At 33.5% G+C, this 15,316-nt stretch overlaps 2 protein-coding genes across 2 annotated transcripts; both read left to right on the top strand.

Moving 5' to 3' along the window:
* Positions 1-2,116: 2,116 nt before the first annotated feature.
* LOC123705230 (ATP synthase subunit beta, mitochondrial-like) lies at positions 2,117-3,892 on the top strand. Its single transcript, XM_045653927.1, has one exon. It carries the CDS (start codon positions 2,638-2,640, stop codon positions 3,880-3,882), a length of 1,245 nt encoding a protein of 414 aa, XP_045509883.1. The 5' UTR covers positions 2,117-2,637; the 3' UTR covers positions 3,883-3,892.
* Positions 3,893-6,264: 2,372 nt separating this feature from the next.
* LOC123705299 lies at positions 6,265-14,420 on the top strand. Its single transcript, XM_045654034.1, has 7 exons — positions 6,265-6,430; positions 8,924-9,085; positions 11,057-11,237; positions 12,640-12,891; positions 13,248-13,322; positions 13,755-13,870; positions 14,205-14,420. Exons 1-7 carry the CDS (start codon positions 6,266-6,268, stop codon positions 14,397-14,399), a joined length of 1,146 nt encoding a protein of 381 aa, XP_045509990.1. The 5' UTR covers position 6,265; the 3' UTR covers positions 14,400-14,420.
* The last annotated feature ends 896 nt before the right edge of the window (positions 14,421-15,316 follow it).

Raw genomic sequence — 15,316 nt, 5'->3', positions numbered from 1 at the left:
ATAGCGGATTCTATTCCTTTGCGTTTTGACGTTTATCTTAGCGCTCTTATCTTTCCTGTCTCACGCCTGCAGTAACTAAACCGTATAGACCGTTCAATAAAAATTAAATTAAAAAAAACTCAACGCAACGAAGAAAAGTGCATAGAAAGAGGAATAAATAATTTCACAAACTTCCCGAGGATCTTTAAAAATAAATATAATAAAAAAAACAAAGTCGTCGGGGCTGCTATACCACATTATCATAATATCTCTTATATATATATATATATTTTTTTATTATGGTACTTAATTTTAAAGATCGTCGGGAAGTTTGTAAAATTATTTATTCCTTTTCCTTCGTTGCGTTGGGTTTTATTTTAATTTTAAACTTCGACTTCTTATTTTCATGTAATATTTTCAAGTGAGCGAGACCTACTTCTACCTCCATAATACATTCCTACATCATATTGATAATATCTATAAGTTTGTTGCTCCTTGACATCTTGTTGGGCCGTAACCGTGCATAAATTTGGACCACAGTGGCAAAAGAAGTGGTATATTTAAGAAAAAAAATTGCCAAGGGCCAGGCCTATGTGGCTTTGAGAAGAGTTCAAAATTTCCAGGGTGTGGCTGTCCTCTCGCTCCCCTATCCCCCTCTTCTTTCACAGACTTTCAAACCTTCCCTTTCCGTCTCTAGTAAATGGCAGAACCGATTTTGATGTAAATAATATTATCTAATTGTACCTGGCTATATGTACACGTCATATCTTATCGTTTGATGCTCCATTTGGTTTATTTATCTAACCACTGTCACCCCTAAAGTGCCCCTAAAATGTAATAAACGGATGAACCGATTTCGAAAAAACATTACTAATTGTAATTCGCCCGTTATGCACATTCATTTGATATATCACTAAGGTATATTTGACAACATTCGTTTCTTTCATTCCCACTTATACCTATTTATAGGAATAGTAAATGGATGAACCGATTTCGATTAAATATGTCTAATTATACTTTACACGTCATGCCCTTTCATTTCATATGTCACTTGAGTCAAAATTCACTTTTTTTATTACCTACCACTTTTATACCTATATCAAATAAATGGATGAACCGATTTTGATAAAATTTGACTTATTTTTACTGATAGGTCGTTCACTTTCATTTAATATATCACTAAAGTATATTCGACAACTTTAGTTATTCTCATTCCCACTTTAACCCCTATATACCTAGGTACAATAAATGGATGAACCGATTTTGATACAGTTTATTTAAGAACCAGCGTCGGAAAATATGCTGCCTACCAAAAAAAACATCATCTAATTCGGATTACCTGCTAGCGAGCTACGGTGGCACAAACAGATACACACACATAGCGGTCAAACACTTATCACCCATATTTTTGCATCTGGGGTTTATAAATATAATACGACATAACTTAAAGGATATTTTATGTATAAAATTTACCTAGAAATAAGTATAATTTTAATTTGACCCCTCCCCCCTACTACCTCAGCTTACCCCCCCACCCTTGGGGACTTTTGATAATATGATCACTTGGACATAACTGTAGCGTATAACAGATAACTTACGTTTTATCGTACACTGTATAGTGTACCATAGAATGCCTTAGCAAATGTTCGCCGTGAGTACTTAAATGGTCATAACTTTTTTATTTATGAACCGATTGACATGAAATAAACACTAAATGTTAAATGAAGATTACCACAATATATTAGTGAAAACCGCATCTAAATCGGATAAGCCGTTTCTGAGATTAGCGTGTTCAAACATACAGACAAACAGACAAACGGACAAACAGACAAACAGACAAAAAAATTTTTAACTACAGTTTTAGGTTTGGGATCGATTTAATAATAACCCCCGCTAATTTTTTTTTACATATTTTCATTGTACAGACACCACTTTTCTAGAATTTTATTATATGTATTGATAAGCGATTTGTATGTCTATGGCAACGTTCTATGGTTATTATTTTACACACGAACCTTATTTAAAATGTGACAAAACTAGACAACAATAATTAAAATATAAAATGAATGACATTTGTCATAAAATCTAACAATTTATATTTTACACGTTAAAAATATGTCTTTAATATTATCTAAACCAATATTTGAGTATTGTAAAGTGAAAGATGGAATCCAACTATTTAACAATATTAACAAGCGCTTTAATTCGAAAACAATTAAGAAAATTGACTCCGATATTTCTTCTTCTAATTCGAACAAAGCGAATGCAAGTAAAGAACTGAAAAAATTAAACATAAATGGTTTAGGTAACAATAAGGCTACCAGTACCTCCAGAAAAACACTCGCAAAAATTGGCGCATGTGTATATTTAAACAGTCCTTACGCAAAATATTCTACAAGCTCCAAAAAACCTGAAGATAATAAGGCCGAAAAACCACCCAAGAAATCATCAGATTCGGCATTTACTGGAATAGCACCCAAATCAGCTGCAGGTGGAGCGAAGGGAAAAATTATAGCAGTTATTGGTGCGGTTGTCGATGTACAATTTGATAAAGAATTGCCACCAATTTTAAACGCTCTTGAGGTTCCCGGTCGGAAACCACGTTTGATTCTTGAGGTGGCACAACATCTAGGAGAAAATACATGTCGTACAATAGCTATGGATGGTACGGAAGGTTTAGTGCGAGGCCAACCTATCGTAGATACAGGAGCACCCATAACAATTCCCGTCGGTGAGCCTCTTTTAGGTAGAATAATTAACGTTATAGGTGAACCTATAGATGAACGTGGACCAATTCAAACAGATCAGTTTGCACCAATTCATGCAGATGCACCTCCGTTTGTAGAAATGTCAGTTGAACAAGAAATTCTTGTCACTGGTATAAAAGTAGTCGATTTATTAGCGCCATATGTCAAAGGTGGTAAGATTGGACTATTTGGTGGTGCAGGTGTGGGTAAAACAGTGCTCATTATGGAACTTATTAACAACGTTGCCAAAGCACATGGTGGATTTTCTGTATTTGCTGGTGTAGGAGAACGCACGCGTGAAGGTAACGATTTGTATAATGAGATGAAAGTTGGTGGGGTAATTAAAGATGACTATAAACAGTCTAAGGTAGCTTTAGTTTATGGGCAGATGAATGAACCGCCTGGAGCAAGGGCTCGTGTTGCTTTAACAGGGTTGACATTAGCTGAGCATTTTAGAGACAAAGAGGGCCAAGATGTTTTGTTATTCGTGGACAATATCTTCAGATTTACCCAAGCTGGTTCTGAAGTATCAGCTTTACTTGGTCGTATTCCGTCTGCAGTAGGCTATCAACCAACGCTAGCTACTGACATGGGTACGATGCAAGAGCGAATAACAACAACAACAACGGGCTCTATTACAAGTGTACAGGCTGTTTATGTCCCAGCTGATGATTTAACTGATCCTGCTCCAGCGACTACATTCGCTCATTTGGACGCTACGACGGTACTATCGCGCGCCATTGCTGAATTGGGAGTATATCCAGCTGTTGATCCCTTGGATTCTACATCGAGAGTCATGGACCCAAATATAATCGGCCCTGAACACTATGGAGTTGCGAGAGGAGTCCAGAAAATATTACAAGATTACAAGTCGTTACAAGATATTATTGCTATATTAGGTATGGATGAATTATCCGAAGACGATAAGCTTACAGTAGCTCGTGCTCGTAAAATCCAACGATTTCTTTCTCAGCCTTTCCAAGTAGCTGAAGTTTTCACTGGCCATGTTGGCAAAATGGTTAAATTAGAAGAAACAATTAAAGGGTTTAAAAGAATTTTAGGTGGAGAACTGGATCACATTCCAGAAGCAGCTTTTTACATGGTGGGCACTATTGAAGATGTTATTGCGAAATCGCAATCCTTAGCGAAGTCCTAAAAATCGTGCATAAATTATAACTTTTTCCCATTAATTAATAATAATACGACAACTCCTGTGTGTTCTAATAAAACATTTCTTTCTATTCTGATTTCGTTTTCATTTAGATAACAACTAAAATAGCACGTTTATATGCTCAAGCTTTTGTATCCTGTAAATTTAATTTAGTGGGAAAGTGGGTTCGCTGATCGAGTTCTTGTTCAGAATGGCCTAAAACTGGTGTAGAATAAGTTACAATTGCTCCACAAAGTTTGGGCGGTGAGGATAAATTTCAGACGCCATAATGCAACGCTCGCTCGAAATCCGGGCCAAGCAGAACTAGCAATAATTTGTTACTTTTAACACTTAGGTATCTTGATGTTCTAAGCTTTTATAAAACAAAAAAAAATGCTTCCATAGAGCAAACAAAAATTCTTATATATAAAATTCTCGTGTCACAATGTTAGTCTGCATACTCCTCCGAAACGGCTTGACCGATTCTCATGAAATTTTCTGTGCATATCGGGTAAGTCTGAGAATCGGCCAACATCTATTTTTCATATGTACCACGGGCAAAGCCGGGGCGGACCGCTAGTATTCTATAAATTTTTGTGTGCAGTTTTGTTATTCAAGGTACGTCGCGTTACCTATTGTGGTTGTGGTGCTTTTAGCGGACGTTTGTGCCCACTTTGTGCCTCAGTGCTCGGATTTTTGGTGTTTGTTTGCACTTCAAAAAATATAAAAGTTTGTAAATATAATACAAAACCAGTTTTTGTCAAAACTCTGTTTATTTTACACATGAACATTACATTACTTTATTGTTTTGTGTAAACTTTTTTTAAAGTTCAAGTAAAAGCGTATAAGATGTTTCATAAAACTAACCATAACTGGTTGCAAACGAAATAAAAGTATCATAACAAGATCTAAACAAAACAGTACATGATTCGGAAGTAAGAAGATAATTAATATCTTGCAATATCACGAGTATATTGATCTCTATACAGCGGGGTCGGCCCCTAACCTGCATTATAGTATAAAATAGCAAAAGTATTGCGAAACCACGTTGTTTCTTTTTATTTGTTCAACCCTTAGATATTATATAAACCTCAGAGACTTGTTACTTGGAATGCAAGCTTGTATGAAATAAATAATACCGGCTTAAAAAGCAAGAATAAATTTACTAGATTTAATTTTCATTAGATAATATTTAAAATTTAAATGTTGGCCATGTAATACTGTAGATGTACAAAGTAGCAATAAAAGGTTTTTTTTATAAATTGTTAACAAGCTGTTACCTGTAACAAGGATCTTTACGCGAATTCAATCTATGGAAATAATATTTTTACATTTCAAGCTTTTATTTTGGGTTGAGCTTTTTTCGGTAAAGAACCATCAATTTTTCTTTAAATGAGAGATCATGCATCATTATCTAACAATCATCAATTAATATAATCTAACTAGTTTACCGCCCGCGGCTTCGCCCGCTTTATCTAAAACCTAATAAATTATATACCTACTAAAACCTTCCTCTTCAATCACTCTATCTATTTAAAAAACCGCGTCAAAATCCGTTGCGTAGTTTTAAAGATTAAGGAATACAAAGGGACATAGGGACAGAGAAAGCGACTTTGTTTTATACTATGTAGTGATAGCACAGACCCTTGACCATTCTGTTGTTTAACAAGTATCATAGTCCAGAGCCCAGGATATGACCAATATAAATGGCATAAAGGATTACATGTCACTTGTGCTCACACATCATACATTACCAGCGCACAATCAAACGACGATTCATTAAAAGAATTCAAGGGGAGCTGGGGCTGTATCCGCAAAATGCAATATTGGATTAGAACTACAAATAATCGGGCAGGGGTTTGGACTGCCAGTATTATACGTTTGTTGGCTTATAAGCTATATTTTATTTGTCACGGTAACCGAAATGATCTGTGACTTTAATTAAATGTGTACATGTGCACGTGGGTAGAAGTTTGTATTTTGGGGTTGATGGTAAAAATGTACTTAATGTATGTAAACACATTTTTGTTGAATTTTGGTATACTTAATGTGAACATTCCTTAATGTTTCGCATTTGAAAAGTCAAATTTTAGTTGGAAAACGATTAAAATGTGTTTGTTCCACAGTTTGTTCCTATGGTTTGTTCATTAACTATGAAATAATTAAATGCTAATTATAAATTAACTTCTAAAACCTTTTTATATTTTTATGTAATAGAGAGGTATAGATTAGAAATAAAATAAACGATTACGACATCGATTGTCACATAGCAATTCGTATTGACAAACATCACAAACACATAATTCTTCAAAATATCCATTTATATTAACATAAATAAATCACATTATTATCTATACCTATTTATTTTATAAACACTTTCATATTAAAAATGCCGTTAAGGAAAGTGGTGAAAGGAACACCATTAGACTTATTGCCTGAAGGGCTACTGCATCATGACGAAGATGCACTCACGCCTTGTCAGAAGGAATGCACCGCGCGGCTGGGTGTGACAATGCAGCTTGAACAGGAGGCATATTTATCACAACATCCAGAGGTAGTTCATAAAAGTTGTTTAGATTCAGGTGATAAAGATTTTAGTAGGTACGTTAGAGAAGAGGTAGAGATGTAAGTCGTTTATGTTCTTTTTATTATATTATTTGCATCCAACTTCATAAGAGGTTTGCGATTCGACTTTATTTTTTGGGGGTTTCTTACCTCAGAATTTTGACTGTGTGAACTGATTTAACAATTCTTTTTCCTTTAAAAACTAGTGCCTTCCGGTTGATTTTATTAATATGTTGACCAAGTCTGTCCTTCGGAAGACAGTTAATTTTTTGTAAAAAAAAAAAATATATTGAAGCACATCCATACTCTTATTATAATATCGATGAGGAAATAATTTCGCATCCAATAGCAAATATAATTACTTACAGTATTAAAGGTATCTATTAAATGAAGCTATTTTAGTCTGGCTGGGTCCTTTCATCTTTGTAAAGGGCTTCGATTGGCAGCAGAAATTGAAAAGAAATATAAAAAGCGCATTTTGAGTAAATCACTATTACATTTAAAGACTCCTTTATTAGATAATTAATATTTATTAGTGATGAACCAATTTCTTGACCCTACGGAACATAAATTTAGAGTCGGTAGTTCTTGTTACTATATTTAGATTAGAAACTTTATAAAATGTGAACAAAGTAAATTTTTAAAAGAATATTAAATTTGATTACAAACATTAATCCCTATGAACAATAAATTCCAATGAATAGAAACATAGCTATTTGTTCTTTAACTATAATAGATACATATTATCAAGTTTCATTTCATTCATTCAATATAACAAGATGCGCAATGTGTAGAATGTAGATATCTCACTAAATTTGCTTACTAATAGCGATGCTTCTTGCTATAATTGAGTATCAAATTGCTTCAATTGCGTGATAGAATATTAGAACTATTTGCAAATTAACTGATACGGGAGAGATCAAAATAGCTCTACGACACGAGTAACAGTGTTATGAATATGCCGTGCAATTCGGAAACTCAATCAATCCTCTCCTAATATAAAGGCGAGGTACGCTTCTCACAGCTTCATATATCATTTCCATAGTATAAAGAGAGAAGTATGCCAACTCGCGGCGTTTAAAGCGCACGGTACCTAAACCCGCGAGGCACAGGGTCACTTGTCACATTGATATTTTAAATAATTGTAAAAACCAACACCGACCGCTCACAGCAATGGCGCAGCCTCACGTGACCGATACCTGATTATAGTGCCACAAACTTATCTGACCCGGTGACAAAAACTGGAACTACGTGCCGCCATTTTGAAATGTCACATTTTCACAGACTTTTCATACGGAATATTTTGTTTAAATAAAAAGAAAGCGACATCAGTGACACTGTCACCGGGTCAGATAAGTTTGTGGCACTATATAGTGATTAGGAAGCGTGCGCCGTTGTGTGCGTACGTACGTACATGAACGGGCAGCGCGTCGGCAAGCGCGCACTCCGCGTACATACAAACGGTGCGATGTTCCTTTGTTCGAAGATAACTTACTTTTCTATTTATACTATGTCATTACTCTTGCTTCGATGCGTTCCTCTGAATGCTTTGTAATACTATTACAAGTAAGATGCTTTATGCTCCCGGGTACGAGAAGCTGCATAAAGTCGGATTCACAAGGATCCCAATTCGCAAGTAACTATAGACGGAATCATAGTTAATGGTAATTTGCTGTAGACTTCAAGGTTCAAAATATTCTAGCGCTTTGTACCGATTTTATTGAATGTTATTTAATTAGAGATTCGAGTTTTAAAAACCGTGGTCGATAATCTGGCGAAACGTGTAAAGGTGTAAATCAGTACAATAATTTTTGTATTAAATAAATTTTGATATTCATTTTAATATAAATATATGCAATGTTCGGCTGTAAAAATAATTTGTTTTTTTTAATTGGTATTTCCACGAATTAATTTGAATATACTTTCAAAATACTGATAGGGAAATTTGAACTATATATTTTTACCCATGAAAAATGTTTTCTGTATGTAATCTGTATGTATCATATTTAACAGATAATTCTCTGCTAATTGGGGGCTCACACACGGCAGGTTTCTGCACCCTAACAAAGGATCAATGTTAAATTAGTGGAACACTTATATTTTCCCAATTCGTTTAATTGGTAGGGTTCATGGTTCATGTTTCTAGCCCTCATTTTCAAATTGATGAAATTTTAGATTCATTCATTCATTTTTACCTATTTGTTAGAATAGCTAAAAGATGTTTCGGTTCGAAATATACGTTTTCTCAACATCATTTATAATATAAAAATTATAATAATATGAAACGTCCTATTGAACAAGCTTGGCCTTCCCTATTAAGTTTCTCTCAATGTCAGATATAATCCGTTCTGTAGATACACGTGCCTTCATGGTATTGTGACTTTATAAGGAAATAGTTATACCAACGTGACAACAACATAAATAAATACCTGATAAAAATAAAATACAATAGATAGAAGTGACTAGAAATTTTCCTCTTCAGATCCGGGCATTGTTGGAAATATTTGTTGGGAAAATATCACGCACGAATAAAAGAAAAGGTATTTTAAAAGAAGCCGCGGAACACTTCACGAGACCGGTCGAACAACTCGATGCAGAAATACGAAACCACCTCGGCTTGCCGCAAACGGATCAGTATGTAAAGGTTAGGGTATTTTAATTGGTTATTTAATTTTTCTAATTCAGTACTAATTGTAGAGCAGTGGGAGGTCCGAGCTATCCGTTTCTCATATAATATTTTTAACTTCAAAAATTTAGCAAACAAACAATGCAGCAATTTCAAGCAGAATAATTATTAATCAGTTTTTCAAGACTATTTATAAATAATAATTAATGAACCAATAGAGAACATTTTTAAAATATCTCAATAAATCATTTTACAAATCGTATGAGATTTGAAAAGAGCAACTGCAAAGTTTCTTGCCGACTCACCCGTCTGGAAACTGTTTTCCCGACCGGTCCGTCGGTATCTAATTGTTTATATAATATGACGATTAGGAGCGATTCTAAGAGAAATCTCATTGAATGAAGAGATGTTCGAGTCCGAGTTTGCTCTAAAACTTTTGGGGTGCACAACATGATTGCATGGCAGCGATTGGTAGAGTTTCACCTGAACTAAGTCTAATTCCTTACACTCTATATCTGTTCGGTTGCTAAGATACTAGAAGGGCCTGCGGCACTTTCGCTAAAGAATAGAAAAAAAGTAAAGAAATAATTCTAAATGTGGTATTTAATTTTATTGAAAACTATAAATATTAAATGACAACAAATCCAGAATATCATTACATAAAAGTGTATCCCAAAAATGGAAAAATATAATGAAACCAATGAGACGCACTCTGACTCGACGACTTTTTATGCTTGTTCTTGTAAAGGTTGAAACTTCAAAAGTAAAAATATATAATCAAACTCTCTAAATGCTCGATCAACCAGCAAGTCGTACATGTAGCAAACAAATCTCACATTCTAAGGTCAAACGTGAATACGTAACATAATAGGATGACTAAAATAGGTTTAACTGGAAATGCGAGCTCCCTTTAGCGAGTCCTTTAAGTTTAAAGTTCAAAAGCTGTGTCAAAGGCGCTTATTAACTAGACATCAAACGCTTACTGCTTCCTATTATATTCACTATTCACTCGGTTTCGAAATGCACTCCGTTTAATTATAATATTTTACAATGTAATACAAGCTTTAAAGGAATTTTGTTTTTACGAATGAACTTTCAAAGACGGAATAACTCGAACGTGCTCATTAATTTCCTTTGTCCATTGTGAATGCATATGTCCGGAATCTGGAGTAGGTATGTAATAAATGTATTCAAATAAAAATGGACATCGTCTACCCAATTTTATTTTTATCAGGCGTATAAAACACAAATACGTTTTTAATAGTACAAAGAGAAAACATTCCTTTTTAACTTTCAGTTGTTTAATAATATAAAAATAAATTATTGTTTCTTTAAGTTTATAAATTATTTAATTTAATAAAATTATTTAATTTAAAATTAACCATAAAAGCTTTATTTATCCTATCGTCAATATCCAATGGATACTTTCATCACTATCAGTCTATATTGTTCCGACTGTTCAGTTCGAACCATATTCCATCGCGCTTTACAGTTGGCCAAGCGTATTGTTAGATTCCATGTTGAAGATAATATTCAACTACACAAAACGGGACAAAAAAGAAGACAATATTATTTACCGTGTTTTCAATTGTTTTATTTTTTGTTGCTGATAAATATGAAACTTTTGAAGTTATACTTCTTTTGGCGCGATGGAGAAAAATGATGAGAGTGAATTTTCACGATGCGCGCGCAAACCGATACCTAAATTTAGCATGAAGTTAGTTCTAGGTGGTATGAAAATTGATAACTATGTTCAAGTTGTATATTCTAATATTTTTCCCTTACGACAAAGAAGTATAACTTCTAACGCGTGTACATAAGTACACACACTCTTTTTTAAATAATTTTGCATGTAGAGTATGTACGTATATCGTAGATAGAATTAAATTCCACTGTCCACCCAAAAAAATATAGGTATTTTTGAGGTCGTTGATTATTTATAGAACATAGGATTACATATTAAAAATAATTTTGAATTACTTATTTCAGGAAGGCAGTAATACATTTGTTTACAAAGACACTTCCCTCATAAATGACTTGATTGGTATAATCAATACGAACTTCCCCCCTGAGCCAATTCGAATACCAACGCCAGAAGTTTCGTCCGTCAACACTGCTTCGTCCTCGTTTATTTCAATTATGACTTCGGACACCACACTGCCTACTCCGGGTGAATTCTTATTGTACATTATATATAACATAGTAAACATAATATAACAAGCTGACGCGGCAAACTTTTTTCTGCCTTTTCACTAACGGTTTACGGTGCATTCACATCAAACGAGTGCATGCTCATTGTAACTCCAATATGTCAAATTCTGTTAGTGTAAACAGGCGTAGAGCATTCTTTTGTTATTCTTAGTGCGTACGAAGAGATTCTATGCAATGTTTCTTATTCTGTTTCATCGAAACCTCTCAAATAGCTGGAGCGGAATAAGGCAATATTATATTGTTTTTAACTTTATAATAGTATTGATTTATAAGCTAAGAGTTTAGAATAATATATTGAGAAAGCACTCCTGCAGAATATTCATGTACCAAGAACCAAAGGATAATATGTGATTTTCATGGTAAAGCTCAGAGACGTCAAGATGATAAAATACAATATCTACTTATAATATAAATAGTTACGGGAATTTCACGTTTATTATTACAAGACATAACGAGCTACAAGCTCATTATAAAACAGATTAGTTTGAAAATATTCAATAACTCGAGTATAATATAATAACGTACATTGTTAATATTGAAGGTGTGACAACATAAAATAGGTACCTACTTTTAATTGGGTGTTATATTTGTAACTTGTTAGTTGTTAATAGATAATGATAATATGAATACTGTATTTATGTATAAATCTATAATACTACAATATTATAAAGCTGAATAATTTGTTTATTTGTTTTAATCTCAGGAACTAATGGTCCGATTTGAAAAATTATTTCGGTGTTAGATGGCCTATTTATCGAGGAAGGCTTATAGGTAAGCGTGCGAAGCTAGTCATATATAAATATCTATTTATTAAAAAAATGTTATGTCTTGGCCAATAGATCGTTTGCTAATTGTTTTTTTATTCGTTATCGAACACGTGTTTAGGATTATATGTTGAATATTTGTCATCTCTTTTACGAATTATGTTACAATTCTGTTGGCTTCTTACCAATCATTTCTACCAAAAGTCAACAATATTTTATGCTACAAAATTACTTTCTATACTCTATTCACTAGCGTATTATAATAATAAGACAAAATTAATTACCTATGTCTAAAAATATTCATTACTTTTTACCTCTAGCCACTCACCCGAATTATCACAAACTTATTTCTCTTTATTTTTCTTATTACCAACGGTATAGTGGTTGGCGCGTGAGCGTAACACCGAGAGGTCCTGGGTTCGATTCCCGGTGAAAGAAAAAAAAATGTATCGGTCTCGTAGGACACAGAAGGCTGACCTACTTGTCCCTAACGAAAATCGATCAGTGAAACATGTATCTGCCCCTTACCCCAATAGTGGACATGGGACTTCACTTTTTTTTTCTTATTAACTAATAACTACATTTAAACCCTCACAGAGCCCATACCAACACCGGAGCCAACATTATCTGAACACTTATTCGGTTTGGTATCCAACACGGTGGACAAAGCTATATTCCTACACGTGGACGACGGAGCCCTACGCTATGACACCGCTTATGTGGAACTTACCAAAGCAGTGGAAGAAGCCATGGAGATACCTGTCGTTGAAATAAAAGAAGACATAGCGGAATTGTATTTTAACGCGTATAAAATGTTCGAAATGGATATTATGGAGAAGGAACGTATCGGTAATTGCGATAGTATTTTATGCCTAATTATAAAGTTTGGGTTACGATGGTATTTTTGAGTTCAATATTGACGCTACATTGCAAAGCTTTGTGTTATTAATTTATTTATGTAATCTAGAAGAAGAAGAAGAAAGATATATAGAAAGATTTATGTATTCTGTATTATAGACATAATAATTATTATATTGTTTTACAAAAGCATGCTTGCGACTTGCTATAGCAAAGCCAACTGTGAATCTTATAACAACTAATATTATTACAAATTTAAACTTATTTAAATCGTGGTTTATTTTTTTATTATTTTGTGTATTATCATTATTTTTCGTATAAATTCAAATAAGCAATATTATTCGCAGCGGCTGAAATCGCTTGGGAAAAGCGAATGCGTAAGAAAATGAAGAGGACGCTAAGACGCCTGGATAATTTTAAAGGTTATTTATTTATTCGCGCGAATCTCAATCATACTATACTACTACTATTATAATTATTATCCCATAATTAAGTTAAGCTGTATTTATTTGTTTGTCTCTCCTTCACATCCCATCGCGACACGGATAGTAAGTAAGAACGGGTCTTTAAATAGTTACACGTTTTTTATCACAAAATATAATATAATGGGTACTATAGGTACCTCAGTACCTCGGCGAAACATTTTCTTTGAACACACGGGCAAGACCGCGGGCGAAATGCTAGCTATGCTAGTATTTTATAATATAAATTTCATCTTTTGTTTTTTTTAACTGTCTTATACACTCTTCTCTGCTGTATAAAGCTTACCTATATTTACTCTTACTTATATTTACTCTGAAGTTTGTTTCACGATTTTTTTATTTATTTAAAATGCTTATACTACGATTCTATAGGATATGCTACTCCTCCAACACCAAAAAGCGAGATTTCATCACACGAGAGCTATAAGAAGCCCCCACCCAAACCATGTGTGTGTCACCCACAAATCCATTATAATCGCTATCCTAAGGTACAGCACCTTATTTAGAAAAGTTTATTAACATTCTAAGTGTGATTCTAAGTGTATGACAGGCATAAGAGACTTTCTTGCTATCGAATTTTTTTTTTCATTGTGTCTTTGTATAGTGCATACTTTAAAAAGACTTTAAACAAAGAAACTATATTAATTCATCAGATTATGGTGGTAGAGAATTTAATTTTGGTTTTTTTATAATGATTTATATCTAGCTTTTGCGATTTAATTTTGATAAAAACGACTGTAATTATCCTAATTTGCAATGTTTTTGAATACTCGATGATTTAAAAATAAATGCAATGTGTTCTACATTAATGCATTTCAACAGGACCGCTTCGGTATATATCTACCACGTGAAACAGAATTCAGCGAAGGCAATGTGACAGTCACTCCAGCGATATCCCTGGAAAGTGTGGCCGGCGAGCCAGCCGAAGAAAATGTTGACACTAAGTCAGTAATGAGCAAAAGGTCTGCTACCTCTGCTAAAAGTGCTGTCAGCAAGAAGACCACTTTTAAGGAATAACGACGCCATTTTATTTTTAAAGCTGCACTTACAATTTATTTAGGATATTAAAAGTTGTTATGAAAATTCTTATATTTTCACTAAGGGACGATTTTTCAATCGCTTGTTATAAAATTCGTCGAATCACGTATAAAATTGCCAATTCAAAAATGCGTTCTATTGGCCGAGTATTTAAGTATTGCAGGTGACATTTGTATTGTCTAATACTGTATTCGACTGATTACTTTTAACTGAGAATTGAAAAACCACCGCTAAACCCACAAAATAGACCCCAAAATAACCACAAGATTACGTAGGTATCTTTATCAATCATCGTTAATCATAATAATAAGTTATTCGGCTCATTATCTAAAACAGTGAGAGCAAATGTAAATATATTAACGCAGCAATATTCTCTGTGACAAAGAGTAATGACAATAATTTATAAAAAAAATATCGCAAATGCGAAACAATGGAAGGGAAGAAATGAAAATAATAATCTGCTTAGCAAATCGTTTAGGATTTTTCTCTGTCTTTGCTAAGTCCTATTGTCTGTTATTATTCTTGTCTAGTAGAATGTAAATACACCCAAATATCCGTAAATGATAAATATTTGAGGATATAATATTTTTATTGGATTACCTATTATTTGATTATATGAAATTTCAATGTAATCAAATACTAATATTGATTGGGATAAATCCTTTTTTACAAAATAAAAAGCATAGAAAACATGTTTTGACTCGAGCAGTAGCAGATGCTTTTATGCTCCACAGGCTTTGATAAAGAAATGGAATATAGGACATGAGATTAGTCGCCGAGTGCAAAATCTTTGTATTCTTGTATGAATAAATAGAGTTCTTAAATATAAAAATGCCCTAAATAAGGTAACTATAAACATTTATTTTGATTAGTATTATCTTTTCTTAAATTAGTAG

This window comes from Colias croceus, chromosome Z, assembly GCF_905220415.1.
Source record: "Colias croceus chromosome Z, ilColCroc2.1".
Classification (NCBI taxonomy): Eukaryota; Metazoa; Arthropoda; class Insecta; order Lepidoptera; family Pieridae; genus Colias; species Colias croceus.
The sequence above is the reverse complement of the archived record's forward strand: the minus strand, read 5'-3'. Positions and strand labels throughout refer to the sequence as shown.